The sequence below is a fragment of the Aythya marila genome (genome assembly GCF_965140915.1).
Source record: "Aythya marila genome assembly, chromosome: 27".
Lineage (NCBI taxonomy): Eukaryota > Metazoa > Chordata > Aves > Anseriformes > Anatidae > Aythya > Aythya marila.
In genome coordinates this window covers 1,207,513-1,231,308 of record NC_139068.1, presented here as the reverse complement: position 1 = coordinate 1,231,308, position 23,796 = coordinate 1,207,513, and the positions used below count along the sequence as shown (strand labels likewise).

General features: G+C 43.1%; 1 protein-coding gene across 5 annotated transcripts in view; it reads left to right on the top strand.

Moving 5' to 3' along the window:
* The window catches only part of DOT1L (DOT1 like histone lysine methyltransferase), a 74,321-nt gene that overhangs the window by 1,993 nt on the left and 48,532 nt on the right, over positions 1-23,796 (top strand). For all 5 annotated transcript variants that reach the window (XR_014319100.1, XM_082779932.1, XM_082779930.1 and 2 more), the window contains exons 2-5: positions 13,977-14,020; positions 16,507-16,581; positions 19,174-19,237; positions 20,770-20,998. Coding sequence is in view for 4 of the 5 variants with exons in the window: in XM_082779932.1 (XP_082636058.1) it covers positions 13,977-14,020; positions 16,507-16,581; positions 19,174-19,237; positions 20,770-20,998 (412 nt within the window). In the remaining variant the exon portion in view is untranslated. The remainder of the gene's footprint in view (positions 1-13,976; positions 14,021-16,506; positions 16,582-19,173; positions 19,238-20,769; positions 20,999-23,796) is intronic.

Here is a 23,796-nt window from a genome sequence, read left to right as displayed (position 1 = left end):
ATAAATCCTGCTCTTTGTGCATGGCAGCGTTTGGCCTGCTAACATTGTACTCTGCTGAACTGCAGACTTTCTTTCCCTCGCTGGCTCAGCCTTCAGTTGGCAGCAGGGTGTATGTACCGTTGTGGTTTTAGAGCTCGGCTCCGTTTGACGTAAGCAGAACATTTCTTAGTTTCACCACTCTTTCTGCTGCAGGCTTCCTAGGAAGCAAGGTGGGATACCTGGGGAGGAACAGAAATGCCTCCGGTTGTTCTGGTTAGCAGCTTTCTTGCTGCTTCCTGATGTGAGATGCGTTTCCCAAAGAGAGTTGGGGGAAAAAGGGGAAGGGGAAGCTCGTGGCCCCCGCTGATTACTTGGGGTGAAGGCACAGGGGTGGCAGGGATCGTCCTCCCCGAGATCAGGTTTTGGGAGGTGGCTGAGACCTGCAGCCTGACGAGCACCGCGGTGTGATGTAACCCCCCCCATTAAGTCACTTGGCTATTTTTGTGTGCTTACCACGTCTGAAAGGAGCGGCGTTAGTATTGCTCTGTGTGCAGGGCTAAGGGTCCAGTCCCTTGTATCAATGGGTGCCTGGATTGATAAACGCCTGTTTATTTAAGGACTGCTGCTTATTTCGTGCCCATTAGGAAAAGTGGGATCTCTTCAGACTGCTGAGCTTGCACAATAGCTCAGCTGACAAACTGAGGCTTGTTGGGATGCTAAAAGAGCCGAGGAGGGTGATGTGAAACACGTATTTCCCTACAAGTCTAATTAGGGCCGTGGGAGGAGAGAGCACTGGCGTTGCAGATACAGCCTCCCACTGGCTTACATACAAAACTGAAAGTATGACTCTTTCCCCCGCCTTCTGCTTTTCTCAAAGGAAAGGCCATGGTTTCCTAATGAATACATGGTGAGCAGTTCTGTCCATAGCACACTGTGATGAGTAAGTTGAATAGTGCATGGTGAGTAATCTCTCCTTATGACTCACAAAATATTTTCTGATGTTGACCTCTGTTTTTATGAGTGCCCTGCTTAATCAGAGCTGAAGTGAGTTTATTCTTTTGTATGCGGTTTAACTCCTTGACTCCCACATACCTGCCCCATTTGTTGCTTGCTTTAGGTTGTCAAAGACCAGTGATACTGTGTTTAAAAACAAACAAACAAAACAACAACAACAAAACCCAATGGTTTTGGTAGCATAAGAGGTACAGGCCTGGGTAAAGGAAGTTCCTTATTTGCCCAGCTGGGTGATTGAGTGGAATTAATGGATCTAGGTGGTCTTAAATAGGCTAATGCTGGCTGAGGGTGGCATTTGTAGGCAGCTTCGAGCATGGATATGCACAACGTGGTACTTGCTGCCTAGAGGTAGATCTGATGGATACAAGGGGTGAAATCCCCTTGTCATTCAAAGACTTGCAGATGGTTAGGTTTATTCCAGCGAACTATCCTTAAACTCATTCATTCTCCTGTATTTGTCTCTGATTTTTACTCTAGTTACATCCAAGCATTCCTTAGATTTGAATGGGGAGCTTTCCCATACTGTGGTGGGCTCTGCCTGATCTGTGAGGAGTCTGCAGTTGTCATCTCCCCTGCACAAGCGGCCCTGCCCTAGAACTCAGCCTGTCGTGCATAGGGGAGAAAAAAAGGCGTGTTTTTAGAAAAAATCTGTCTCAGTGCCACAATCTGATCTGGCACAGTCCTGCTCATACTATCCATGGCACCAGCCAGGGGTTACTTGAATGTGGAGCTGAGCAACAGGAGGCTTGGGAGCTGCTGAAGCTGTTTTTTGTCACCCAAATTGTCGTTAAACTGCACCCTAACATGGCATACAGGTTTGTGGGTATGAGCAAGCGCTTGCACCGGTAAGAGGGCAGTATCTTATTGATCTCCTCTCCTCCATGCTGGCGCTGGGCTGGTTTGTGGCATGGTGCAGGAAGCCCTGGTGGGGCGCAGCTGGGTGACACGGGGGGAGTTGGTTCCCTGGTGGTACTGAGCCTTCGTCCTGATGGCTGCAGATGTCTTGTGCCCTGTCCTGCTAAAAAAAACAGCCTACAAATCCTTGTCTATCTTGGGAGTCATGTCTGCCTGTCTTGCCTGGATCTTTTCATCTCCAGGCCTTCCCATTGTTCCGCTGAATAGCGTTCCCCAAAAGCTAACCGCTCACCTCCCTGTGTGCTCGCAGGGGGCTGTGCTGTGGTGCCTGGGAGCCCCCCTGGTGGCCCAGGCCCCCTCTGTATGCTGGTGTTGCACCCAGGGTGTCTCTGACTGCTTTGGTTCCCGTCTCCCAGCCTGGAAGTCCTGGGGCCTCGGCTCTGTCCCAGGAGGGGATGGTCCCACCTGTGCCACCATCAAAGGCTTTTGAGGGTGAGGTGCCTCCACTGTCAGCCCCTGAAGCTTGTGCCTTCACATTCGCAACTGTGAGGACAAGCCTGGCTTGAACAATTCATTGGTTAGTCTGCGTTCCTCCTCTTTGCTGCTGATTTTTGGCTGTAAAGGCACAAAAAATTACTGCTGGCTGCTTTGGTGTTGTCAGCCTCTGGCCGTGGGAGGGGCGTGTGTGTGCCCAGTGCTGTGGAGTAATGGGATACAAGCGTGGTGCTGATGGGTGGTGTTTGCACAGGTGGCAGGGCACATGGTGCTTTTCCTGTGTGGATTTTATCCTTGCTTTACCACCCTCCCCGCAGCCCCCCCACCTGGCTGGGGAGACAGCTGCTGTCATCCTGTCACCAAAGTGCTGTGCGTTAAAAGCCCAAGGGCAGCCTGTGACAATGGAAATCACTGCCCAGCTGGGAGCACACCTTTAAAATTAAAGATCAACCGTAGAGATGAACAACAAACCTTGCTTACAAATACTTGAATTTAATGTCTTCCTTCTTTTTTTTCCCCTCGTTGTGTCACTCAGCTTGAGTGGCAGTCGTTTTTCTGACAGCTGGCTTTGACTTCTCAGGAGCTGAAGCAGGCGTGGGAGAAGCTGAAGCCGGGAGTGGGAATGGTGCTTTGGCTGGGGGGACCACGGAAGGGTCCTGGGGGTCCACTGTCCCCAGCACTGTCCCCCTGTCGCCAACCCTGTCCACAGCCCTATCCTCTTGCTGCTTCCCTGCCCAGTCCTGTACTCCATTGGGACGAGCTGATGGTGAGCAGTTTCCCTTTGCATCACTTGGTGCTGGAGGCAGGGGGGGCACAACGGGGCCATGTCTCGGCACGGTGCCAGGTCTCCGGTGCTGTGCGGGGCGGTGCTGTGAGCTGGAGGGCTGAAAATAGCTGGGCTGGAAAAAAAATATATTAAAAAAAAAAAAAAAAGTTCCAGCGTTTTCCTGGCAGCCCCCTCCACCCTTGCTCCGTGCTGTGAGTCACGCTGCCTCTCGGCTGGGCTGGGGGCGGCCGTCGGGCTGCCTCTGCCCACGGAGCCTCCCCGCGCCCTGAGTAATCACCCAGAAATTCGGTGGCGGCGGCAGCAGGGGTTAGGGGATTTTCTCTGATTTCACAGATGCTGTTGATGCAGCTTGTTGGGAAGTGTTTGTGGGGATGACTCATTAATTAAAGAAACTTCTCTAGTGAAGAAAAGGTTTGAAAACTTTAGCAGACTTCCTATTTCTCAAACCCTCGTGCCGTCCCCAGTCCTCAAAGAATTTGGAGTGGCGGGAGTGAGCGGTAGAAAGCTGGCAAATAGTTGACTCAGTCATTTCAAAAGCGCTTGGGTTTCTCAGCTACCCAGTGAATAAGCAGAAGCAAATGACAGAGCTGGCAAGGCTATTTCATTTTTCGGTACTTTGCTCTTGAGAGCCCAGCAGCATGCCGCGAGGTGGCCTCGCTGATGGGAGGACCTCAGGCACGCGGGTGTTGCTGAACAGCAGCTGCCTTCTGGGCTCTGCCCCGCCAAGTGCAAGTTGCCAGGAGTGACGCCCGGTGCTCGTTTGGTTTTCCCTCTGGCTTTTGTTCAAGGCTCTGACCCGTTGGGTGCAATACAAAATCACGAGTTGGGTTGACAAATGCTTTTCTCCTAATGTTGCTGTATATAAAGTAAAAATCGTTCCCTTGCCTCTCATCCTGAAACCGTGGTACTCCTTATGTCTCATATAACTCAGTTATCTGAAAGGTAACTGTTGAAAGATGGAGTAGCTGTTCAGGGTGGTGCTTTTCTTTGCAGCAGATGAGTGAGGATTCATGTCCCTGTCCCGGCCAGGGCTCCAGCTCTGGCAATTCAAATTTTATCTGCCTAAAACGCACCCATCAGTTATGGTCAGATGCGGTACTGAAAGCTTTCAGTGTGCCAAGGGAAATCCATGCCACCACATGCAACTCCAACTCTTGTCCTTCATGGCAGCCTAAATATATATGGAGATGATTATCCTTTCAAGCCTCAGCTATGTGAGTGAATTGTGTTTCTCTTGGGAGCTTAGGCAAAATATCTTACCTCTTGGTATGCAAGATTTATGGGAAATTTAATCACCCTTCTCCCCAGACATCCATATGTCTACTTTTGTACTCTTCTTTCTTCCTATTTTAGCTCTTTCTTACTGCCTCTCTCTCCTTTATTTTTGTGGCTGCTTTGAGTTAACCTTTGACTGGCTGATTAAAGCTTTTCACTGTAACGATCGAGACAAGGACCCCCCCTGCACCCAGTGTATTATCACGGATTGATAATCCAGAAGTATCTCAATGTCTTTAAAATACTGCTGCTTAATTTATTTTCTGCTTCTAACAGAAGGATCCACAGAAGCAAGAAAAGTTCATATTAGGTGTCTGAATGCATTAGGACCGTGATATATTTACTCTTGTAGTGATTATTAAAGATATGACAAAACTTCCTCTGAAGAGGGGATCAAGTAATAAAATTGAATGTGCGATGCTTGCCACGTGCTTCTATAGATACCACATTCAGTAGGTACTATTTTTAGAGCATAGGAAGAAGGTGAGTATGTTTTACAGCAGGAAATGATGGCTTCACAGATATGAACGGATCTATGAATGATGAAAAAGTTTCTGTGCTGAGTATTTTGGTTTGTTTATCTAAGAAGTGAATGAGAGTTTCCGAAAAGTCTTCACTGAAAGATTTGCTTGGTGCCCTGTGAAAAATCTAAGGATTTTTATACTGAGGAGCTAAATGAAGTGTTGGAAAGTTTATCAGGAAAAAAAAATCAAGAAAACCTTCAGAAAATTCTGAATAAGTTCGTGTATAAAGATAAAAGGAGAGGGGGCTAATACTGTTACTTTAATTGAAAACGTTTCAGATACTTTTGGTGTGAAGGGCAGCTCTCTGAGTTTTTGGCGTTACTATGTCATTTACTTTTTAAACCTCAAAAATGGTAGTAGCTACTTATAGAATCCAGAAGGATTTGGGCATTAAAACTAGTTTTTTCATTTCTCTTTTGCTGCAGCTGGCTTGCTGTGGTGGTGCAGGTGAGCCCTTCTGGCCTGCGGGTCCGCAGGCAGCCCCTGGAGCTGGGGGCTGGAGCCACCGCTTGTCGCGCTTGGTCTTTCTGGTTATGTGAAGAAACAGAAATCTGCAACAGAAGATGAAAATACTGCAAAATTGTGGGGTTTAAACTATTTACAAGTCTTTAAAATTGAAGCTTTAAAGAATCGTTGGCACTTGGAAATTCATGTGCTGTTCCAAATCTGTGCTGGGTGTAGCTTGTGTCATTGCTCCACAAGTTGAAGCTTACTGGGGAGAAACCGTAACTATTTGTATTCTTCTTTTGTACCTCCCAATACATCTTTAGGAACTCAGTGGGCTTCAGAAGGAGTGCAAGGCTTTATCGCTAACTTACATTGTAGTATTGAAGCCTGGTAAGTAGGGGTAGAATTCCCGAGCTGTCCCAGATTGGAATATCTTTATGGGATATGACGTGGTTGTTCAAGGCATCCTTGTCCTGCCAGTGGCCTGAAAGATGCTTCTTTTTGGCCTGCCACTTTTCCTTGCAGGAGACGGGGATCAGCAAAACATCACGTTGCTGGTCCAGCGAGGCTGTGCCCTGAGCTTCCTCCCAGCCTTGCCTGCCTCCACTGCAGAGGTTGAAAGTCAGCGGGATCGAGGAAGATGATAGCAGCTTTTCTGCTCTTCCTCCTTGCTCATCCAAGGAGGGGGATTGCCTTTGTCACGGCTTGGGGGTCTCCTTTGGTGCCTCAGTTGCCAGTCCTTCCAGGGGGGTACGTCAGAAGGGATGGTTGCTGGTGGGGAGAAGCAGGAAGGTCCCAAAGCCTTGATCCCTCTCTTGGGGCTTCTGTGCTATCTTAATTAAAGGTGATTAATGGGGAAAAAATGGGTAGGGAAGCTGTAGTTTTTAAAGATAGTATTCAAAACAGGGGAAGAGAGTCTGCTTGGAGCTGGAAAAGTTCAGGCACTTAATGCAGCTCTGGGGCTGGGTATTAATTTCTACCAGCAATAACTCTGCTTAGATTTTACGTGCAGGTTTAAGTTCCTGGCAGTGTGGATGTGTATGGCTGTTTTCCTTTCCGCTCCATCCACCTCTCCGGTTACTGCTGGATAGGATTGTTATTTCTTCATTAACGAGGGCTCTGGCCACAGGGAAGCTCAGCACTGGTGCTTCTGCGAGTTGCAGCAGCTGTTGCCAGCTCTGTCCGCTTGCTGTTGTGACCAGGCTGCCCTCGCCCTTACAGCGGTGTGTTTGCACGCTGCTGCGGTGAACTGGCCTGGTTGGAAGGGAGCTCAGCCAAAACACTAAAAAGGTTCATTTTCAGCTTTGCCCTTCCCTGACTTTGAGGCATGCATGTGCTGGCAGTGCTGCCCAAGAGCAGGAGCTGGCTTTTGGAGAGGTAATGGTGAGGTGCGTGGGCTTAAGGTGTTCTTGAAATGTTGGCGGGGCCTTCTTTGTTGTTGACTTGAGTGGAAGTCCAGCAGCCTGCTCTCTCCCAGAATAAGCAAACAGAGTCCTCTGCACGTACACGTGGTGCTGTTCTGCTGCTGGAAGAACTGAGGCTTCAGCATGCTCCCTCCAGCTGTCGTATTGTGGGAACAGTCTGACTGCAGTTACCAAAAGGGCAGCAGTCTGTGCCAGTGCAAGGTGCTGCTTTACCAAAATAGTTGCATTCCCTTGTGTGCTCCGATATAAATGTCTTGGAATTTTTAACTAATTTATATTCTTTCATAATAGAGCTGCTATTGGCAATGTCTGGCTTGTGACGCCTGAAGCCAGCGGGTCATCCTGGTGTAACAGTCCCACGTGGATGTTGCCACGGACGCTTCTGCAGAGCGATTGCATGTTAATGTATTTATACAGCCCCTCCTACACACTTTCACGGGAAGGATTCCCTCTTGCATTTGTGCAGTGTCTGTAGCAACAGTTGTAATTGCTATGTTGAAAGGCAAAACGGTTTTATTGTGGTTTAGGTAGCTGCAGTGAAAGTCAAGTGTGAGTGCCTGGTAGCATCCAGACCCACAGCTGTAAATACTGGATCACTGGTACTCATGGTCTATAATGATTACCCAGATGAGTTTGGATTTTCTTATCTAATCCCTTTTTCCTTCATTAACTTGGTAGTTTCGGTATATACTGGAGCTTGGCCCTTAAGGAGGCCATAATGCACTCCATGGTTTCCGTGGTGTTTTCTGTTTAGTTTTGTTAGACAATAAACTTACTAACTGCTGAAGCTGCAGCAAACTTGGCTGCTCTCTTGCTGTGTGGGAGATGGGTTTCAAAATGCAGTTGTGGTTGCTCTTGCTTCCCTTGCTGCTTCTCTGAGGCTGGGAGGAGAACAGATGCAACCTGTTAGCAGCAGGAGGTATCTTTCTGTACATACTGATGTGCGTGTATTTTTGTGAATGTCCTTAAATTTCCTTGATATAAGGGAACAACAGTAATTGGATGCTTCAGAAAAGACTTCTGATCCTCATATCCCTTGGCAAGAAGATTTGTTCTTCAGATTTTGCTGTGGAAACTGGATGACAGTATCTTGCTTTGGGATAAAATCTGATAATATAAAAAAATAGTCTATGTATACAGCGTGGAATATTGCATTGACCATACTTTCCCTTTTCCTTACTCCAAGTTTAACTGGTGTTTTAGCATGAAGCAAGACCTAAAAATGCAAAGTGGTTCAAGGCACTGACTGGATTTCAGAGCTTGCTGTTCATAGCAGCTGGAAGCGCTTTGGTTTTGGCTTTTCACAGACCCCTGTTGGCTGTGGATGTGCTGTGAACGTTGAAGCTGTGCTGGTGAGCCTCCGTAGAGGGCGTAAATAAAGGTAAGCCCTGGAGGAGAAGCACCTTCTGCTGAAGGCACGACGCTTTTGAGAGGGTGTCCAGGTGCCACGCAGAGCAGCACCACAGCAGCTCGCTTGGCCTTCCTCAGCCGTTGTTGGCACCTAAACCCATCCTCTGCGGATGGAGGGAACCCAGGGCCATTAGAGGCGCTTGTCCTGCTAGTCTTCTGCAAGATTGATTGGCTTTTCCTAATCTGTCTTTTTGATCTCTGCTAACCATCTTGTCTCCAGCTGTAACATCCTCTCCTTCAGATTTATGGACCACTGCTGCTACAGGCACCCAAGCTGTATTTTAAACCCTGAGGCTAGTGAGACTGACCTCCCGCATCATGCAGGTTAAATAAGATTGTCTTCGGTGGTAGGTCAGAATTCGGTGATCCAAGTGACTTCTGCTGAAAACATGAGCGGATTCAGCAGTGGTGGAAGTGTGGGAAGTAGGACAGGATCTAATCATTAAAAAGTACACAAATCTTGCTCTTAATGCATTTTTAACTCCTTGTGTCAGATTTTGGTGTTTGAGTCATTTGGATTCATCTGGTGGGCAGTGAAGAGCTCACAGGAGATCTCTTTCCCCTGCTTTGTGAATGCTTGACCACAACTTGCTTGCACGCTTCTGAAGAGCTACTTTGGCCACCCAGCCTGTTTTAGGAGGAGGAAGTGTGGTCTAGTGAGTCAGACACTGAACCAGTTCTGCAAAGGTGAGAATTGCTTTTGCTGCAGGACAGTTCAGTCTTGGGCAGTCACTATGCACAGAATGTTCCTATCTGTGAAACGCAGATAAGGAATCTTCAAACCCTTTGTATGGTGCTTGGAGATCTACTGATAGAAAGGCACAGGCTTTTTTTTTTTTTTTTTTTTTTTCTTCTAATTTCCCCAACGCCACACCCAGGATTTCAAACCATTTGTTCTCCCAGGTTTGGGCTGTTTGCTGCCTTTAGTGTGCAGTGCTGTGTAGGCTGATCAGATCTCGCTAGGCTCACGTTTCACATGTGGGGAAAATGAAGTGCAGAGTAACAGTGCTTACCCACCAGGCCCCACAGGATAAGCATAGTTTCATATGCAGGACCTAAATATAGAAAAATGTGAATTTGGAAGGGCACTAGGATATTGTTCCTTGCTTCAGGCAATGTCAGCTGTCTGATGTAATTGAACACGTTCTGTGTGTTTGAGAAATAAATGTGTAGTCTTTAAATCTGTTGCTTTAGGTTAGGGATTCGGGTTAGAGCTGGAGGAGTTGCACTGTGAGATAACCAGTCCTCTACAAATGCACCTGAGAGACTAGGTTACAGAATTACATCAAAATAATGTCTGAGATCTCCTAAGGGATGAAGTTTACTTGAAAAATAATGTGACCAAAACAGCCACACCTTGTGCAAGAGTGGGTAGTGCTTTGTGTTCCTTGTGACCTTCCTTCATAGCAGTGAGCTTGCGTTCTGGCAAAAATAAATGGTTATTTTCACTCCTGCTTGCTCTCGTGGTGTTTAGCAAAAACTACTTTTTTTATGAAAAAGTTGGTGCTTCGCAGAACAAAGTTATCTATAACTGAAATGTGTCTGCCACTGCTCGTATGATGCGTAGTGTGATTGTTCTCTTTGTAGATGTTACATTAATAGTTGTGATAATTACTGAAAACTTAAAAGCTGTAGTCATACTGATGAGGTTTTTTAACTAGGGTTAAAAGTGTGTGATTATAGAAAATAGTGGTTACATGAAAATACTACTTGTCAAGAGCTTTTGGACACTCCTATTTGTTCTTTTAAAAACACCTGCAGTGCTTCTCATCTGCAAGATAGAAAATGTCTTTAGTAGCAAGAGGGCTGGCTGACTTCTGCATTGAAGCCTGCAGAAGCTTTCCTATATATTTTTTTTTTTTTCCTGTGATCAAGAGAGCTGAGCCTAAGCTACAGGAAAGAGTCCTCACTAGGAAAAATCAGGATGGGTAACTCTTAGGGAAGAGGTAAACAGAAGGATCAAGCTCTTCAATAATAACACTAGTAATAAATATATATAATTAAAAAATTGCTCCATGGCCTTATCTCTGTGTGCCAAAGGGCAGACTGGCTCGTGCAGGAGCAGGAACGTGTGCTGGCAGGGCATCTGGACACTGATGTGCTCCAAGTCACAGTAGTGGATGTGGTTCTGGCCTTGGCCCTCAGACTCCTGACGTTAGAGTTGTAGGAACGTGGATGGGGAAATCTGGCCCAGTTGTGCTCCCTGAAACTTTCCTCTGCCATTTTCCATACAAAACTGTGTTCTTGCAAGTGATTTTTGAAAAAGCGTCTGCTTTCTTTCCATCATTTTTCCTGTGAAATGTCTTGGCAAAAACTTGAATTTTATCTGGGAGATCATATTTCAGTTTTAGATCAAACGTTTAACTTGAAGACAAGAACCCTGTATTATAAATTTCAGTTAGAGAGAGTTGGCTGTAATAACTACCAGTGTGTGTTTGTTTTTGTTTTTCACTTGTTATGAGTAGCTTTGAGTATTCTCAGTTCCTGTAGTCTGCAACTTTTTTAATGTGCCCAGGCCACATTAAAGTGTGGAATTCTTCTGTCGTGAAACAGCTTCTGCTCGCGTGGCCCAGGAGGTTCTGGGGGCCTCTCGATCTGCATGAGGAGGCTGGCGGAGGGCTTGGGGCCGAGGCGCAGGATGACCAGGCCTCCTCTTGGCCTCAGCACCAAGGCATCCTCCTGTGACCGCCCACAGAGCAGGTAGGCTTGTTTCTTGAGGCTCGTCCAGAAGGCTTCTGCACAGTGTTTTCTGTGATTGATGGCCGGTCTGTCTGTAGGAGGCTCTTTACCAGCAAGTTTCGCTGACAAAGCATTGGGAGAGCAGATAGGGTGTGAGGCTGTGCTCTCACAGGCAATGTTGTACGGTTGTGGGCTACTGCTGCCTGAAAAAGGAAGGGGATTGAAAAAATTGAATTGGTGTCCGAGTTGCGCAGGCTTCTGTCCGCCTCCAAATGTGTGGTGTTGGCTGCTGGCCGCCGCCTGTCCTGCCTGGTGCCGGCTTCATGGTCCTCCCAATGTGGTTGTGGAAAGAGCAGCTTAAAACTGCTGCACCAATCACAGTTGTGTGTCCAGCCAAAAGCAGCCCATCTGCTTGTAAGGGGCTAGGCAACTGCCAGTGCTGAACCCAGGGAGGCTGCAGCTTTGCTTTGGTGAGTTTTCCATTCAGAAGCTCCATGAGCTGCTGAAGGCTCTGTCAGTGTCACGAACGCAGCTGGGATGAGTGGGGCTGGCTAACGTCTGTTCTTGTTAAATTTTACAACTGTAGCATTGAAACAGAGCTACAAGTGGTCCCTAAAGAAAGGGAAGCTGATTGGTATTTCCTTTAGATCTATTTTTTTCCCTCCTTTGCTCCTCTCTTTTCCATGGCCTTTTATGCTTTGAAGAAACGCTAGATCATCTTTGATTTCATTTGCAAGACTTGCAAGAGACCTTAGGAGCTTGTCTACCTGTACAAAGCATATTGGAGAGAACAGTAAACGTGGTGAGTGTTGCAACACAAGAAGTTTAGCTGCAGTGAACGTGGAGCTTTTTTGAACTTGGTTGCTGCTAGATAAAGAGACAAACCGAGCTCTGAAAGGCCCCTTCTGGCAGGAGTTTCCACATGGAGGCATGGGGTTGCATGAATAAAACCACTTGCTTGAATTGGGTGGTCTGTAGCTGTCGACACGCATTGTGGTATTTATATATTTTTCACTTTTAACCCAAGACAAAGGAATCTGTTAAATAAGCAGTTTTGGATATTTGTTGGGGCATTGTCATGAAGACCTATAGGACAAAGGGTTTCTAATTGTGCTCTGCTAGCACTGAAAGTGTGAAGAATGTAACTTCTTCAGAGAAAAAGGTTATGCCCCTCTAAGTGTGAATTCACTTTTCCGGTATAATGTACTTATGTTGATAAACCGTATTCTTACTATCCAGGAACACAGCTTACTGGAAGAGCTAGATCAGCCCAGGGGGTTTACAGCATGATAATTCTGCGTGTAGTGAAAGGTGAAAATTTACAGGGGATGTTTATGGATGAGCTGGCTGTCTTGGGTTATTTTCGTACTTCGCAGATAACAAATAAAAAGACAGGCGAGCCCTCCTCCTGTGTATGCCTTTTCTTCTTCGTGCCTTTTCTTTCTTCATGTGCAATGAGAGTCGGGAGCGGATTCTTGTTCAACCTCCCTGTTTCCTAAGCCAAGGCTTGCCAGTAGAATTATTTCCTGATGCTCCAAGCTGGTTCCTTGTTTATTGGTGCCGCTGGTTTGGGCTAAATGTCCTGACTGCTCTTATATTGGCAGCCTCTCCTTTCTGATAGCGCAACAGGAGCATTTCATTTTTCTCATGTGACCCCTTGATGAATGGAGTTAATTTTTGCTGTTCTGAAAATCAAAGCTTTTCCTTGTAAAATATTACTTTGTACCTTCACCATAACACACTTAAGAAATGCTTGCCTTGATTTCTGCCCCTCTCAGTCATGAGATTCTTTTTATCTGGGTATTTATAGGGATGTGTGTGAGTTTCTGGAAAGAGAACTCTTCCAGGTCTGATTGGTCTTGAGCATATGAACTGGTTACATAAGGGGGAATTCTGTTCCCTCATGCATATGTGAAAGCTGCAATGCTGATGGGAAAAGCTTCTATGTGACTTACAGCATGTGACTTGAAGAAGTAGAAATAATCCCCAGCCTTCAGGTCATCTGTCCATTAGTGTTTCTCTTCTTCCACTGCCTCCCTCCCCTGCCTCAGTCCTTTGCTTTGTGTTACTTGGCCCTGCACTTTGCTATAGCATTTCCCATGGTAATTCTATAGAAATTACACTTCTGCAGCAGAAGATGAGGGACAAGGGATTTATTTGAGAGCGCTAGCCTATATGTTTTTAACTCTGAAATGTCCTTAGATACTGGGCTCCTAATTAAAAGATCAAAGCCACTTTGAGAAACAAATGTCTAAATGTAACCCAAACTGTGCAGATGGACTCTGCTAACCACGTCTTCACATGATGGATACAACAATATATATAGGAACACCTGTAACTTCCCCCAAATAGACTTTTTTTTTTTTTTTTGTAGCATGGTGCATATAGATGCAGCTACAAGGGCTTTATGGGTGTGTGCTTGGAATGGCTTGTTAAACGCGCTTGTGCTCCTGAGTAAACTCCCAAATTAATATCAACAAACATCTGTGCCTCACAGTCTAGTGTATACTTGTAGTGCGCAAGTTTTAATGTGTTGTGTGGGTGGTTTTTGTTTTTCAGTTGATAAAGAGGTCTGTGTGTTCAGGTCTCTCTTCTTTGTGCTGTGAGATTTTTACACTGATACCGCTCCTACTGCTCATTTGATGCTTTATTTTAGAAAGCCATTCTCTTTGCATTCATCTGACTGTCCGTCTGGAGATGTGAGGGTGTACCAGCTACTAGGTCGATGAAATCAGCTGTTCGTTGTGCAGCTTGCAGTCATGTACCTTCTGCATACCAATAAAATTGTCAATGGTATCAGATACGCAGTTCCTGATTTCAGGCAATGACAAAGAAAGAAGTAGAATGATAGATCCTTCATATTAAGTGTATGCTAGTTCATAGAGGCTTGAAAAAAATATTTCCTTAAGCCTTATTTTTTTCTTAGAGGTCTAATTTTGATTAGTTTAATGGTGTGGGTGTCAATCAAAGACTCCTTCCTTGGTACACATGTCTTCTGTGTACTGAAAAAGACTGATTCCTGTAATCTTCTGAAGAACAGCACATTTAATGTCTTTTTAAAAACATCTGTTTTTCCTCTTATTTCAGGACAAACACCATGATGCTGCTCATGAAATTATTGAGACAATTCGGTAAGTGTTCAATGCAGACATTGCTGGAACCCTTTCTTGTGTGTTTCTGTGTCTTGGTGGATGGACATCTTGGGATATGAAGGAGGGCAGCAGTCAGAACTACATCTTAGCTTTAAATTATTTTCTGAGCTGAATTGATGTTTCTGCAACAAAAATCTCTAGCTTTTTCCTGTCAAACTTTAACTTTGTTTTAACTTGCTAAGTTCCATTTTCTTTTGAACAGGATTAAAAATAAATAGTGATACTTAACGTTTGGTGCTGCTTATAGCAAAGGTTGCAATGCTTTGAGGCAACTCTGCTTCGGTAACCAGTGAAGGCAGTTTGTGTTCAACCTTTAGACGAGAAAAGTTAAAACAAACAAAAAAACATTTTTGGCATGTGTTGAAAGTTGTGGTCCTGTTGAAGAATCAACAGCATATCCTTTTCCTCACCCTCTCCCTTTTCTCCTTGTTGTTGTAATGGTGCAGCATCCCTTTGGGATTGATGTCCCTGTTAGCATTCCTCTTGACTGCTGGTAGAGTTGGACCAATATTGGGGAAAAATGGGAGGCTAAAGGTGAAAGTTAAACACACATTGTAAGAAGTCTGAGTGTTTCCAAACAGTGTTAGGGTCAATACAACCTGTGGCTATGATATGGCTTGCTGTTGTTTCAGCAGGATTAGGAAGTGACTTGCTGTAAAGCTACCTTTTTGATACTGACACAAACACCCCAAACATCTGAGGTCAGTATTAGACTTCAGATTGTTTAAAAACTGCTTGCGTTAACTGTTTTAGAGCTTCACTGTACAGACTATCTGGGTTGGAGGGCTGTTTCCTGCAGTAGGTTCTCATGGCTGGATAGTGCAGGTAGAGACAATGCAAAGAGCAGCGTCTCTGAGCCACCTGAGCTTGGAATCTGCTCAGTCCCAGATGGCCCAGGAAGCTGCTCCCAGCATGAGTGGGAGAGCTAAGTAGCAGTGTTGATAATACCACTTACATAGATGAAATCAAAATATTTTACCATGGGCTGTGGTAGGAGGGAATGTGTAGTGGCTATGCTGGAGGCTAGAGCTGAGACTTTGTTATTTTTAAAAGAAATCTTTTTCTGACTGTAAAAGCTTGGCATGAGATGCCCTGCCACTGCTACTCCCAGTTCACTTGTGCTGGTGCTGAGAAGCTGCTGCTGAAAATGGTTACCAATCATCTGTGCTGGTGTTTTCAGTGCTATGCTACCTGAAAGCAAGAGGAAAGTTGCATTAGAAAGCAGTTTGGTCAAAGAAATGTTTCACAACTTTGTTTCAAACCTGATTGCAGTGAAAGCAGGCTTTCATACTGCCTTTGTCTGCCTTGTGCAAAGTAACCACAATGTGGTTATGTAAGTCTGATGTAGAAGAACGTCAAGAAGTATTTCTGTCTTCAAGATATAGAGGTAAGCAGCTGTTGGCTGCCCATTTGCCTAATTTAAGAGGAAAAAAAACACAAAGATTAAAGTTATAAAATGTTCAGGGGGATAAGGTATTCACCAGAAGAGAGTCAGCCACGGTTGTGAAACTTTTATTTTTAATTGGATATACCTATTTATATAATAAGAGTGAATCAGCCAGAAGGAACCAGACCTCTTCGATCTCTTGTCATTTTTCACCACTTCAAAATTGAACCATGCATCAAGGTACATAAAGAAGAAACTGCCACTCCTGTTGGAATTCATCCTGTGCCTTTCTCGGAGGTTTCTTGATGGTGATGATAGTGCTTTCCTGTTTTGGTGTTTTTGGAAGAAAGTGTGCCCAAAGCCTATGTGGCTTTGAAGTTGTCTTTGAAAAGAATTAATCTTACTATTTTTCAAGAGTGAAGATCTCCTGTGAGATACCATTGTCAGATGCCCTGTAAGAGGGTGCAAGCTTTCCATTACCAATGACAACAACATATGGGGCTTTAATTCAGCATGAAAAAGGGGTCTTTTATTAAAATTGCTCTTGAAAATCTGTTTCAGGTTGGGTCATCTGAAGTGTAAAAGCAGATTAGAGCGCTACACAGAGGAGAATATCCTTGCAATGAATGGCTGGCAGTGTTGTTCTGGGGTGCTGTAGGAAATGTCTTATCCACATTCAGCTTGGTCAAGCTTGTTATAGTATCCGTTTTGTTAAAAATCCTTTCAAAATCCTGCACTTCTGCATTACATTTTATGTTAGATTAGCATCATATATGGCTTTGAATATTTTTAGATAAATTGAATATGTTTATCACCTGATTTTGAAGCCATTTCAATAGCTTCATACTACTGCCAACGTCTATGGGCACCTTACTGTTTATTAAACACAAAGATGAACTATTGCAGCTTTCCAATTAGCATTTTGTGATTTCTGCCTTACTCCTGGTAATATTGTGAGCTTTCATGTCTGCTGCAGCATTCTCTTGTAATACATAGCAATGCCTGTTTAGAATTGAGACAGACTGCCTTGCTATAAGTAATTGTATATGTTGTTTTTATTCTATTTCTTTTCTTCCAGGTGGGTCTGTGAAGAAATCCCAGATCTCAAGCTTGCTATGGAAAACTATGTTTTAATTGACTATGACACAAAAAGGTGAGAGGAATACTTTTTCCCACCAGGAGGACAGGCCAGCACGGTTCATAGTGAATCAGTTTGTAACTAGTTATTCTTAGACACTACGAACCAAAGTTTTCTTTTAGAACTGGCTTCAGATTCTGCAGAGTTATTTTTGGTAGGAAATGTGTAACAGAAATATTGGCAAAGGCTGTTGGATTAAGGACATAATTGGAAACTCCACACAGCAGAAAGTTGAGCTCTGGTGTGTACGTTGGAATTACTCACTCTGAAACAATGATCGGTATCTGTGCGGTTGGACTGCATCCAGTGTTAGGAATCTGAATGGCACTGAGGTTTTTACTTTTGTAGTAACTAAGAATTCCTGTTTAGAAAGTTGCATGCCAGAACTGTCTGTCAGCACTGTGTCCTTCGCCTGCCATGCCTGTGGGAGGTTAACCTTCCCGTTCCTCCTTTGCTTAGCACGCAGTGCAAGTAGGACGCTGTTTGGGTGGAGGGATAAATTAAAAGGCAAAGAATTCATACTGCTCTTTTAGGCAGCTAGAAGTAATTTTAGGATGGTTGTGGCTGCATGTGAAGGCCTATTCCACACACAGCTGGAAATGAATGTATAGTACGTGGCATTCACCTTGAGGCTGGGAGAGGCAGACCCTGGCCCTGCGTTGTCTCTGGAGAAGTCTGAGGTTCTGTGCAGTGACTTTTTTGTTCTGAGACTGGACAAAAAGATGACCCTCAAGCTGTAGCTTGCAAAAACAACCTTAATTGCTGTCATGGGAAAGACTGAATATGTTCAAGTCCACAGCATGGCTAAACTTAGAATGAGAATTGCAGGTGAAAATCCATCCTTTTCTAAGTTATCACTGGCTATTGTCCTGAGCCCCATGCAGGTACTTTTATCACAATCTGCTTAAGGTATTGTTTCCTCCTCTCGGCATTTCATTTCAACTCTTTCACTGCAAGATGTTTTAGTCCCTCTCTTCTTCCTGGTGAATTCAGAAGGAGAAATCAGGATCCAGCATCCCTTGTCATTAAATGCATTACTTATGCACAGAGACTGCAGTGCTATAACTTAAAATCATAGAATCACGGAATCATTGAGGTTGGAGAACACCTCTTAAGATCGTCCAGTCCAACCCTTAACCTAGTACTGCCAAGTCCACCACTAAACCACGCTGCTAAGTTCTACATCTCCATGTTTCTTGAAGACCTCCAGGGATGGTGGCTCAACCACTTCCCTGGGCAGCCTGTTCCAGTGCTGCACAACCCTTTCAGTAAAGACATTTCCCCTAATATCCAACCTAAGCCTTCCTTGGCGCAACTTGAGGCCATTTCTCCTTGTCTTATCATTTGGTGCTTGGGAGAAGAGCCCAATCCACACTTTGCTAACTTCTGTGATTCTGGTGGCCTGGCTGGGCATGTCTAACTGGGTGGTGTCTGTGTTGCCAGCAGTGATACCGAATAAAAGAAACAACCCATCTATTCCCACAAGTCACACCTCGCTTATCTTTCTGCAACTTTTCAAGGAAGTCATAAACTTGTAATTTCAGTAATGATTTTAATTTATTTTGTTTTCTTGAAAAAATTGTCAGGAAAAATTACTTTTAGCAGATGGACTGACAAATGGATGTGAACAGAAAGTGGTGGATGATAGGAATGCATGTACCGTGTGGACAAACTCATTTCATACTCCTGCCTTGCCTTAAGACTGAATTAAAGGTGTGCAGCTGAAAGGTTGAAGTGGAAGTCAGCAGTGCTCCTCAGTGGGGTGTCTTAGTCAGTGCAGCAATAACATGGGGCTCATGAGAGGCTGAAGGGCCACCTTCTTTTCCTGTCCCCTGGTTTTCCCTCTTCTTGATTTGGGGATGGCCGTGATTTAAATATCTTGCACTGTAACTCCTTGTGTTTTTTCCCCTGTTGCTTTGTGGGATCTGCTTATGTAATGGCTGATGTTCCTAGCAGTATCTTTTTTTCCCTGAAATGATTTTTTTAATCCTCTCAGCTTCTGTTATTAATGCATCTGGCTGAACCGACTGTAATCCTGACCAACCCACAAAGCAATCACTGTGCTTTTCTGATGGGTGTGCTGGTTCTGTCTGTTTTCAGGCACAAAGTTAGTTTCTGCTTGCCCCAGGACTGATTATCATGGAGAGCTGGTGGAGCAAAGGAGAACAATTTACAAATGTCTTACATTTCTGTGCATCTGAGGACATGAAAAGAAAGTAATGGACTATGAGATTAGAAAACTTTCTGATAAATCATAGTTTAAGTTAAATTATTTTCCTGTTCACTAAGGGAACTAATATTATATTAATGTTCAGTTTCCAAAATTTAAGTGCCTTTTTTCTTCCACTACACAAATAGGTTGTATTCTATTGCAGAACTTGTTGCTTATACATGTATATCATGTACTGCTGGTCAACTGGGATTTTTTTTGAAGGAAACTGTGCAATGACCTAAGGCTGTGTAAGTAATTATATGCACTGCAAGAAACAAACCATAAATAGCCACCTACTTAGTTTCTATAAAGACAGAAAGGCTAAAGGTTGTACCTTCAAACCTGCCTTTTAAAGTTCCATATCTAACTGACCCCACATTCTTTCTCCCCTGTAGCTTTGAAAGCATGCAGAGGCTTTGTGACAAGTACAACCGAGCCATTGACAGCATTCATCAGTTGGTATGTATTTACCTTTGTTATGCCACGATGTTTATCTTGCTGGTTTGAATTCACATACAGTAAATATCTGAAAGGTGTGACCAATTTAGGGCCAGATCATGTCTCAGTCTATTTGCATCACTGGTACTTCATTACTTCCATTTTCTGGGGGGAGTTAATAAATCTTACATTAAACCTTGCTTTCTTGATCACAATAGGGCAGTCAAAGAGCTAGTATTGGAAGGCATTTCTTACTGGAAGAAAAAGCATAGTAACATTTTCCCCCAAACTGTAGATTTGTAAACTATCATGTTTTGTGCACACATTTAGCTCCATTGTTTTGGCACTTTGAAATAGCTGAGTTACCTTTGGTGGTGGGGTGTGTGGGGGGAAGGTTTCTGTGTATTTAGCTTGTAAATGTTTCACAAGGATTTATCATATAGATTTACTTTTGCTTGTGGAAATCTGTGGCTTATGGGTACTTAAGTAATCCATATGAACCCTCCTGTGTATTGTGGCAGTGATCCATGGCTTAGGAATTTCCTTGCTTACCATTCAGTTCAGCTGCTCTGTTCTTCAGGATCACTCCGATGGGGAAAACTAGAATGTATTCTGTGTTCAGACAAATTTAACAAGGTGTTTTTTTTTTCCCTATTCCTTTAAAAGGCTGAATTGGAGGAAGTAAAACATGAGTAATGAGTTAATGTTAGTATTTTATTTAATTTTGAAAATAAGGCTGTTTTTTTCCCTCTCAAATGTGTTTGTATGAATTACTTGAAAAATACAAGGCAGTAAGACTTTTTCTGCCAGGTGTTCCTTCACTTTATGGGCATTCAGCTCCCTAAAAACTTCTCGTTTGGATTTAGGCTTCTTTGTTCATATGTTGTTTAATTGTTAAAAATTAATTTTCTTCTTTCCATCTGAATTTCAAATACAGGAATATATAGGCAGGATTCTGGAGTTGTCCTTTTTGTTTATTTTCCCTTATCAAAATGAAAGGTAAATATTTTTTAAACTAAAAACTTTGTTTAGGAGGGAGTGTTCTCTTTTTGAAGAAAAAAGAAAGCTTGATTGCCATCTCTTTCCTGCCACTCCCTGTTTGTGTACATATGATCCCTCCCATCCTACAATTCCTGATAAAAAACAAAACTGCTCTTACGTTGACAGTACAGTTAACATCAGCGACTGTACTATTCAGTGGTGATCAGTAAATAAAAAAGGGGTGAACAAACTTGCACTCCTACTCCATATATGCTCAGAATTAAGCTTTCCATTGTCTGTTGATTTTTACATCCCTTCAATTTTCTTTTTACCACATATTTCTATCAGGCATATTTTAAATTACCTGTTAGTTGAGGTGAGACAACCAATCGCGATCGTGTATTTTTTTAGTGTCATTCACTGTTTTTGTATTTACAGAGCATCTTGGACCAAGTGAGAGAGGGGATGGGAGGGAATTTCTCTCATTTCTGTGTTACACAAACGCAGCCTTGTTCTGGTAATGTTCTGTTGTCCTCACGTTGGGTTCATGTCTTCTTGCTTTCTATGTGTAGTGGAAGGGAACCACCCAACCGATGAAGCTGAACACACGTCCCTCCAACGGACTCCTCCGTCACATCCTGCAGCAAGTGTATAACCACTCGGTGACTGATCCTGAGAAACTCAACAACTATGAGCCCTTTTCCCCAGAGGTTTATGGAGAAACTTCCTTTGACTTAGTGGCCCAAATGATAGATGAAATTAAAATGACTGAGGATGATTTGTTTGTTGACCTGGGCAGTGGTGAGTGACCAATAACTTAAGGTTTTTTTTTCCTTCTTTTTGCTCACTGTTGTTTCCTTTCTTATGAGCAGAGGAAAAAAAAGGCGAAACCTCACATTTGGAAAGTAAACCAGGACTAAGGATTGCATTATAGAATAAGCACCTTTCCTAGTTAATCCCCAGTGATGCTTCTGCTTTTCATGACAGGATTAAGTAGACCAAGCAGACATCCCAGACGTTCTTCCCTGTGGTGAAATGTCAGCCTACAAATGCAATAAACCCTTATTACAAAAAACTCTTGGTGTCTGTTGCTGTTGGTGAATACACTTACAAAGAAGAAACAATATTAAAAATGATGCTTTAAAAGATAATAACAGCAGTTTAATTTTTAAGGATTCATCCATTTTCTGTGAATTCAGTTTATGCCATTCGTATATGAAAACATGATTTCCTGACTTCTCCCATGACAGCATGAAACACTTGGCATGTAATCTGAAAATTAACCATTTTTTTCCCCTCTGGTTTACTTTTCAGTGTGTCAATAAAGGCTTTATGGTTAGTTTTAACTGCTGCATTGTGAGACCCCCCACAAAATCTGTCGAGTAACCTGCAACTGCATTTTGTTGTTTAGGTTAGAGTTTTAAAGGGAGATGTTTTTATCTGGTAAAGAAACCAGATACAACTCAAATGCATGTGGAACAGATATTATGAGCAAGGAGATGATGTTCTTATTGTTGCTAAAATCTGGTTTAGAGCAGGAAAGTAGTAATAAGAATTTCCCCTTTTACTGGATTGGTTGTGAAGTTTTAAATGAAGTTATGTTTTGGTTTTGTTTTTGGTATGATGCAGGGCTTCTGGGGAAAATATTTAAAAAATGTATTTAATTTGTTAAAAACAAATCTAATTTAGATTTAAACACAAGCACGACTACCATCCTTCTCCCCACAACTTAGTATGTCTCCAGTCAGGGCTATCAGGGAAGGGTCGCCCCAACCCCTTCCTCCCTCTGTGGAATTTATATATTAGATTTCCTGGTTCGATGGCTTATGTTCAAACGAGACATTTAGAAAGGTATCAGATCTGATAAACTATTTTCCATCTGGAAGAAAAAAAAATGTTGCCTTAGATACTTGCAATTGTTTGTTCAGGAAGGTTAAAGAAGATGATATCTGAAACCTTGCAGTTCTGCTGATCATGTAACAAGATGAAGTGTGTGATCAAGGTCAAATGCTGGATATTTGTACCTAGTACCATCAGAATTGAAGTCAGGTATTTATTGCTAACCTTCTCCCCACTTTAATCTTGGAGGCTGATCAACAGTGTAAAAATTCAAGGTATAGGGAGTCACATATTAAAGATATGGTTTAAATTCAGAAGTCTTCGACTTCCAATGTTTGGAGCACTGAACAATTGAAAACAGCATCGTTCCTGAGGTTATACTGAAGGGAGTAAACTTTTGTAAATTGTAAACAATGAAGTACTGAGTGTAGTGTAAATATGAACATTGTCATAGCATATTATTAATAGTAATAATGTTAATGTCCTTCCAGTAGTTATATGCATACAGCAGTGGTTAAACAGCAGGGCTAGACTCCAGGCTGCTGTGGCCATTTTTGTTGTCTTTGTGATGCCAGAAGCTTGTGGAAGTGGGAGGAATTTATGCAGGTATGCATCATCGTTAGGCAAATGGAGGTCACAATACAGTTAAATTCTGGTTTAAAAAAAAAAAAGTAGTTAAAAACCAAAAACAAAACAAAAAAGATTAGTAACTTGTTATGCTGTATTGTGATTTCTGTCAGTACAGTGTGTTCTTGATCTTCCCTTTAGTCTTTGTCCTCCTTGCTCTTTGGAAATAAGAAACAGGGAAATGTTTATTCTTCCGATCATGTTCTGCCCATACCCTGCAGAAATTTGTACATCTGTATTTGCATGTGTATAAAATCTGCATGTGTATGCAAAATGGGAATTAGGAAGGGAATAAAAAAGTGAAACAACAAAAAACCCTGTCAGCACTAGAGTTCTCATTGTGCCAGACAGCATTATAGTGGTAATGGTTTAAAGGCAGGAGTTCCACCCCTTCAATTACCAGTGCCGCTTCCTGCCGGCAGCCAATGAAATGGAAAACAGCAATATGTTTTCTGTGTAAATGGGCTATCCTCTTAGATTCACTCTTGTTTCCCATGTGGTCATCCATGGAATGATTAAGTGCACTGGTGAGACAAGAACGCATTTTGTGTTAGTCATAGACAAAATGTGATGCATCAATGTACTATTGATGAATGTTGGATGTTTTCAGAATATTTTAAGTGAGCACTTTAACAAATGGAATGGTGTTGCTCTAGTGTGTGCAAAATGTGGATCTCACTTGTACAGGCAGATTTTTTTCCCTTTTTCCTTTTTAACCTAAGCTGGGGTAGAGGAGGGGAAATGCATTCAACGAAGGTGTAGAAATGGCAGCTAATTACTGCTGGTAGCGTGCCTGATGCAAGTAGATTTTGGGAAGGAAGTTCATGCATTTTTAAGTATTATGGAGTTGTGCCAGTGTAGTGTGGTTGCTTCTGAAATTTTGAGTGTTGAACCCTATCATGTTTTATGAAGTAGTATTCTAAACTAGCCCATATAATAATAAGCTCTATGTGTCCTCAGAATTTGTGTTGCATTTCACAGTGAAAGCTAATAACAGTATTGCTAAACAAACATTTTAGTTAGTCTTCAAATTAATAGCTTAGGTATGTGACCAACAAGTATTTGTTTTGGGTTGAGGTAGGGTTTGTCTAACTGTTCAATTAATTAAATAGTGAAATACAATTAAAAAATCT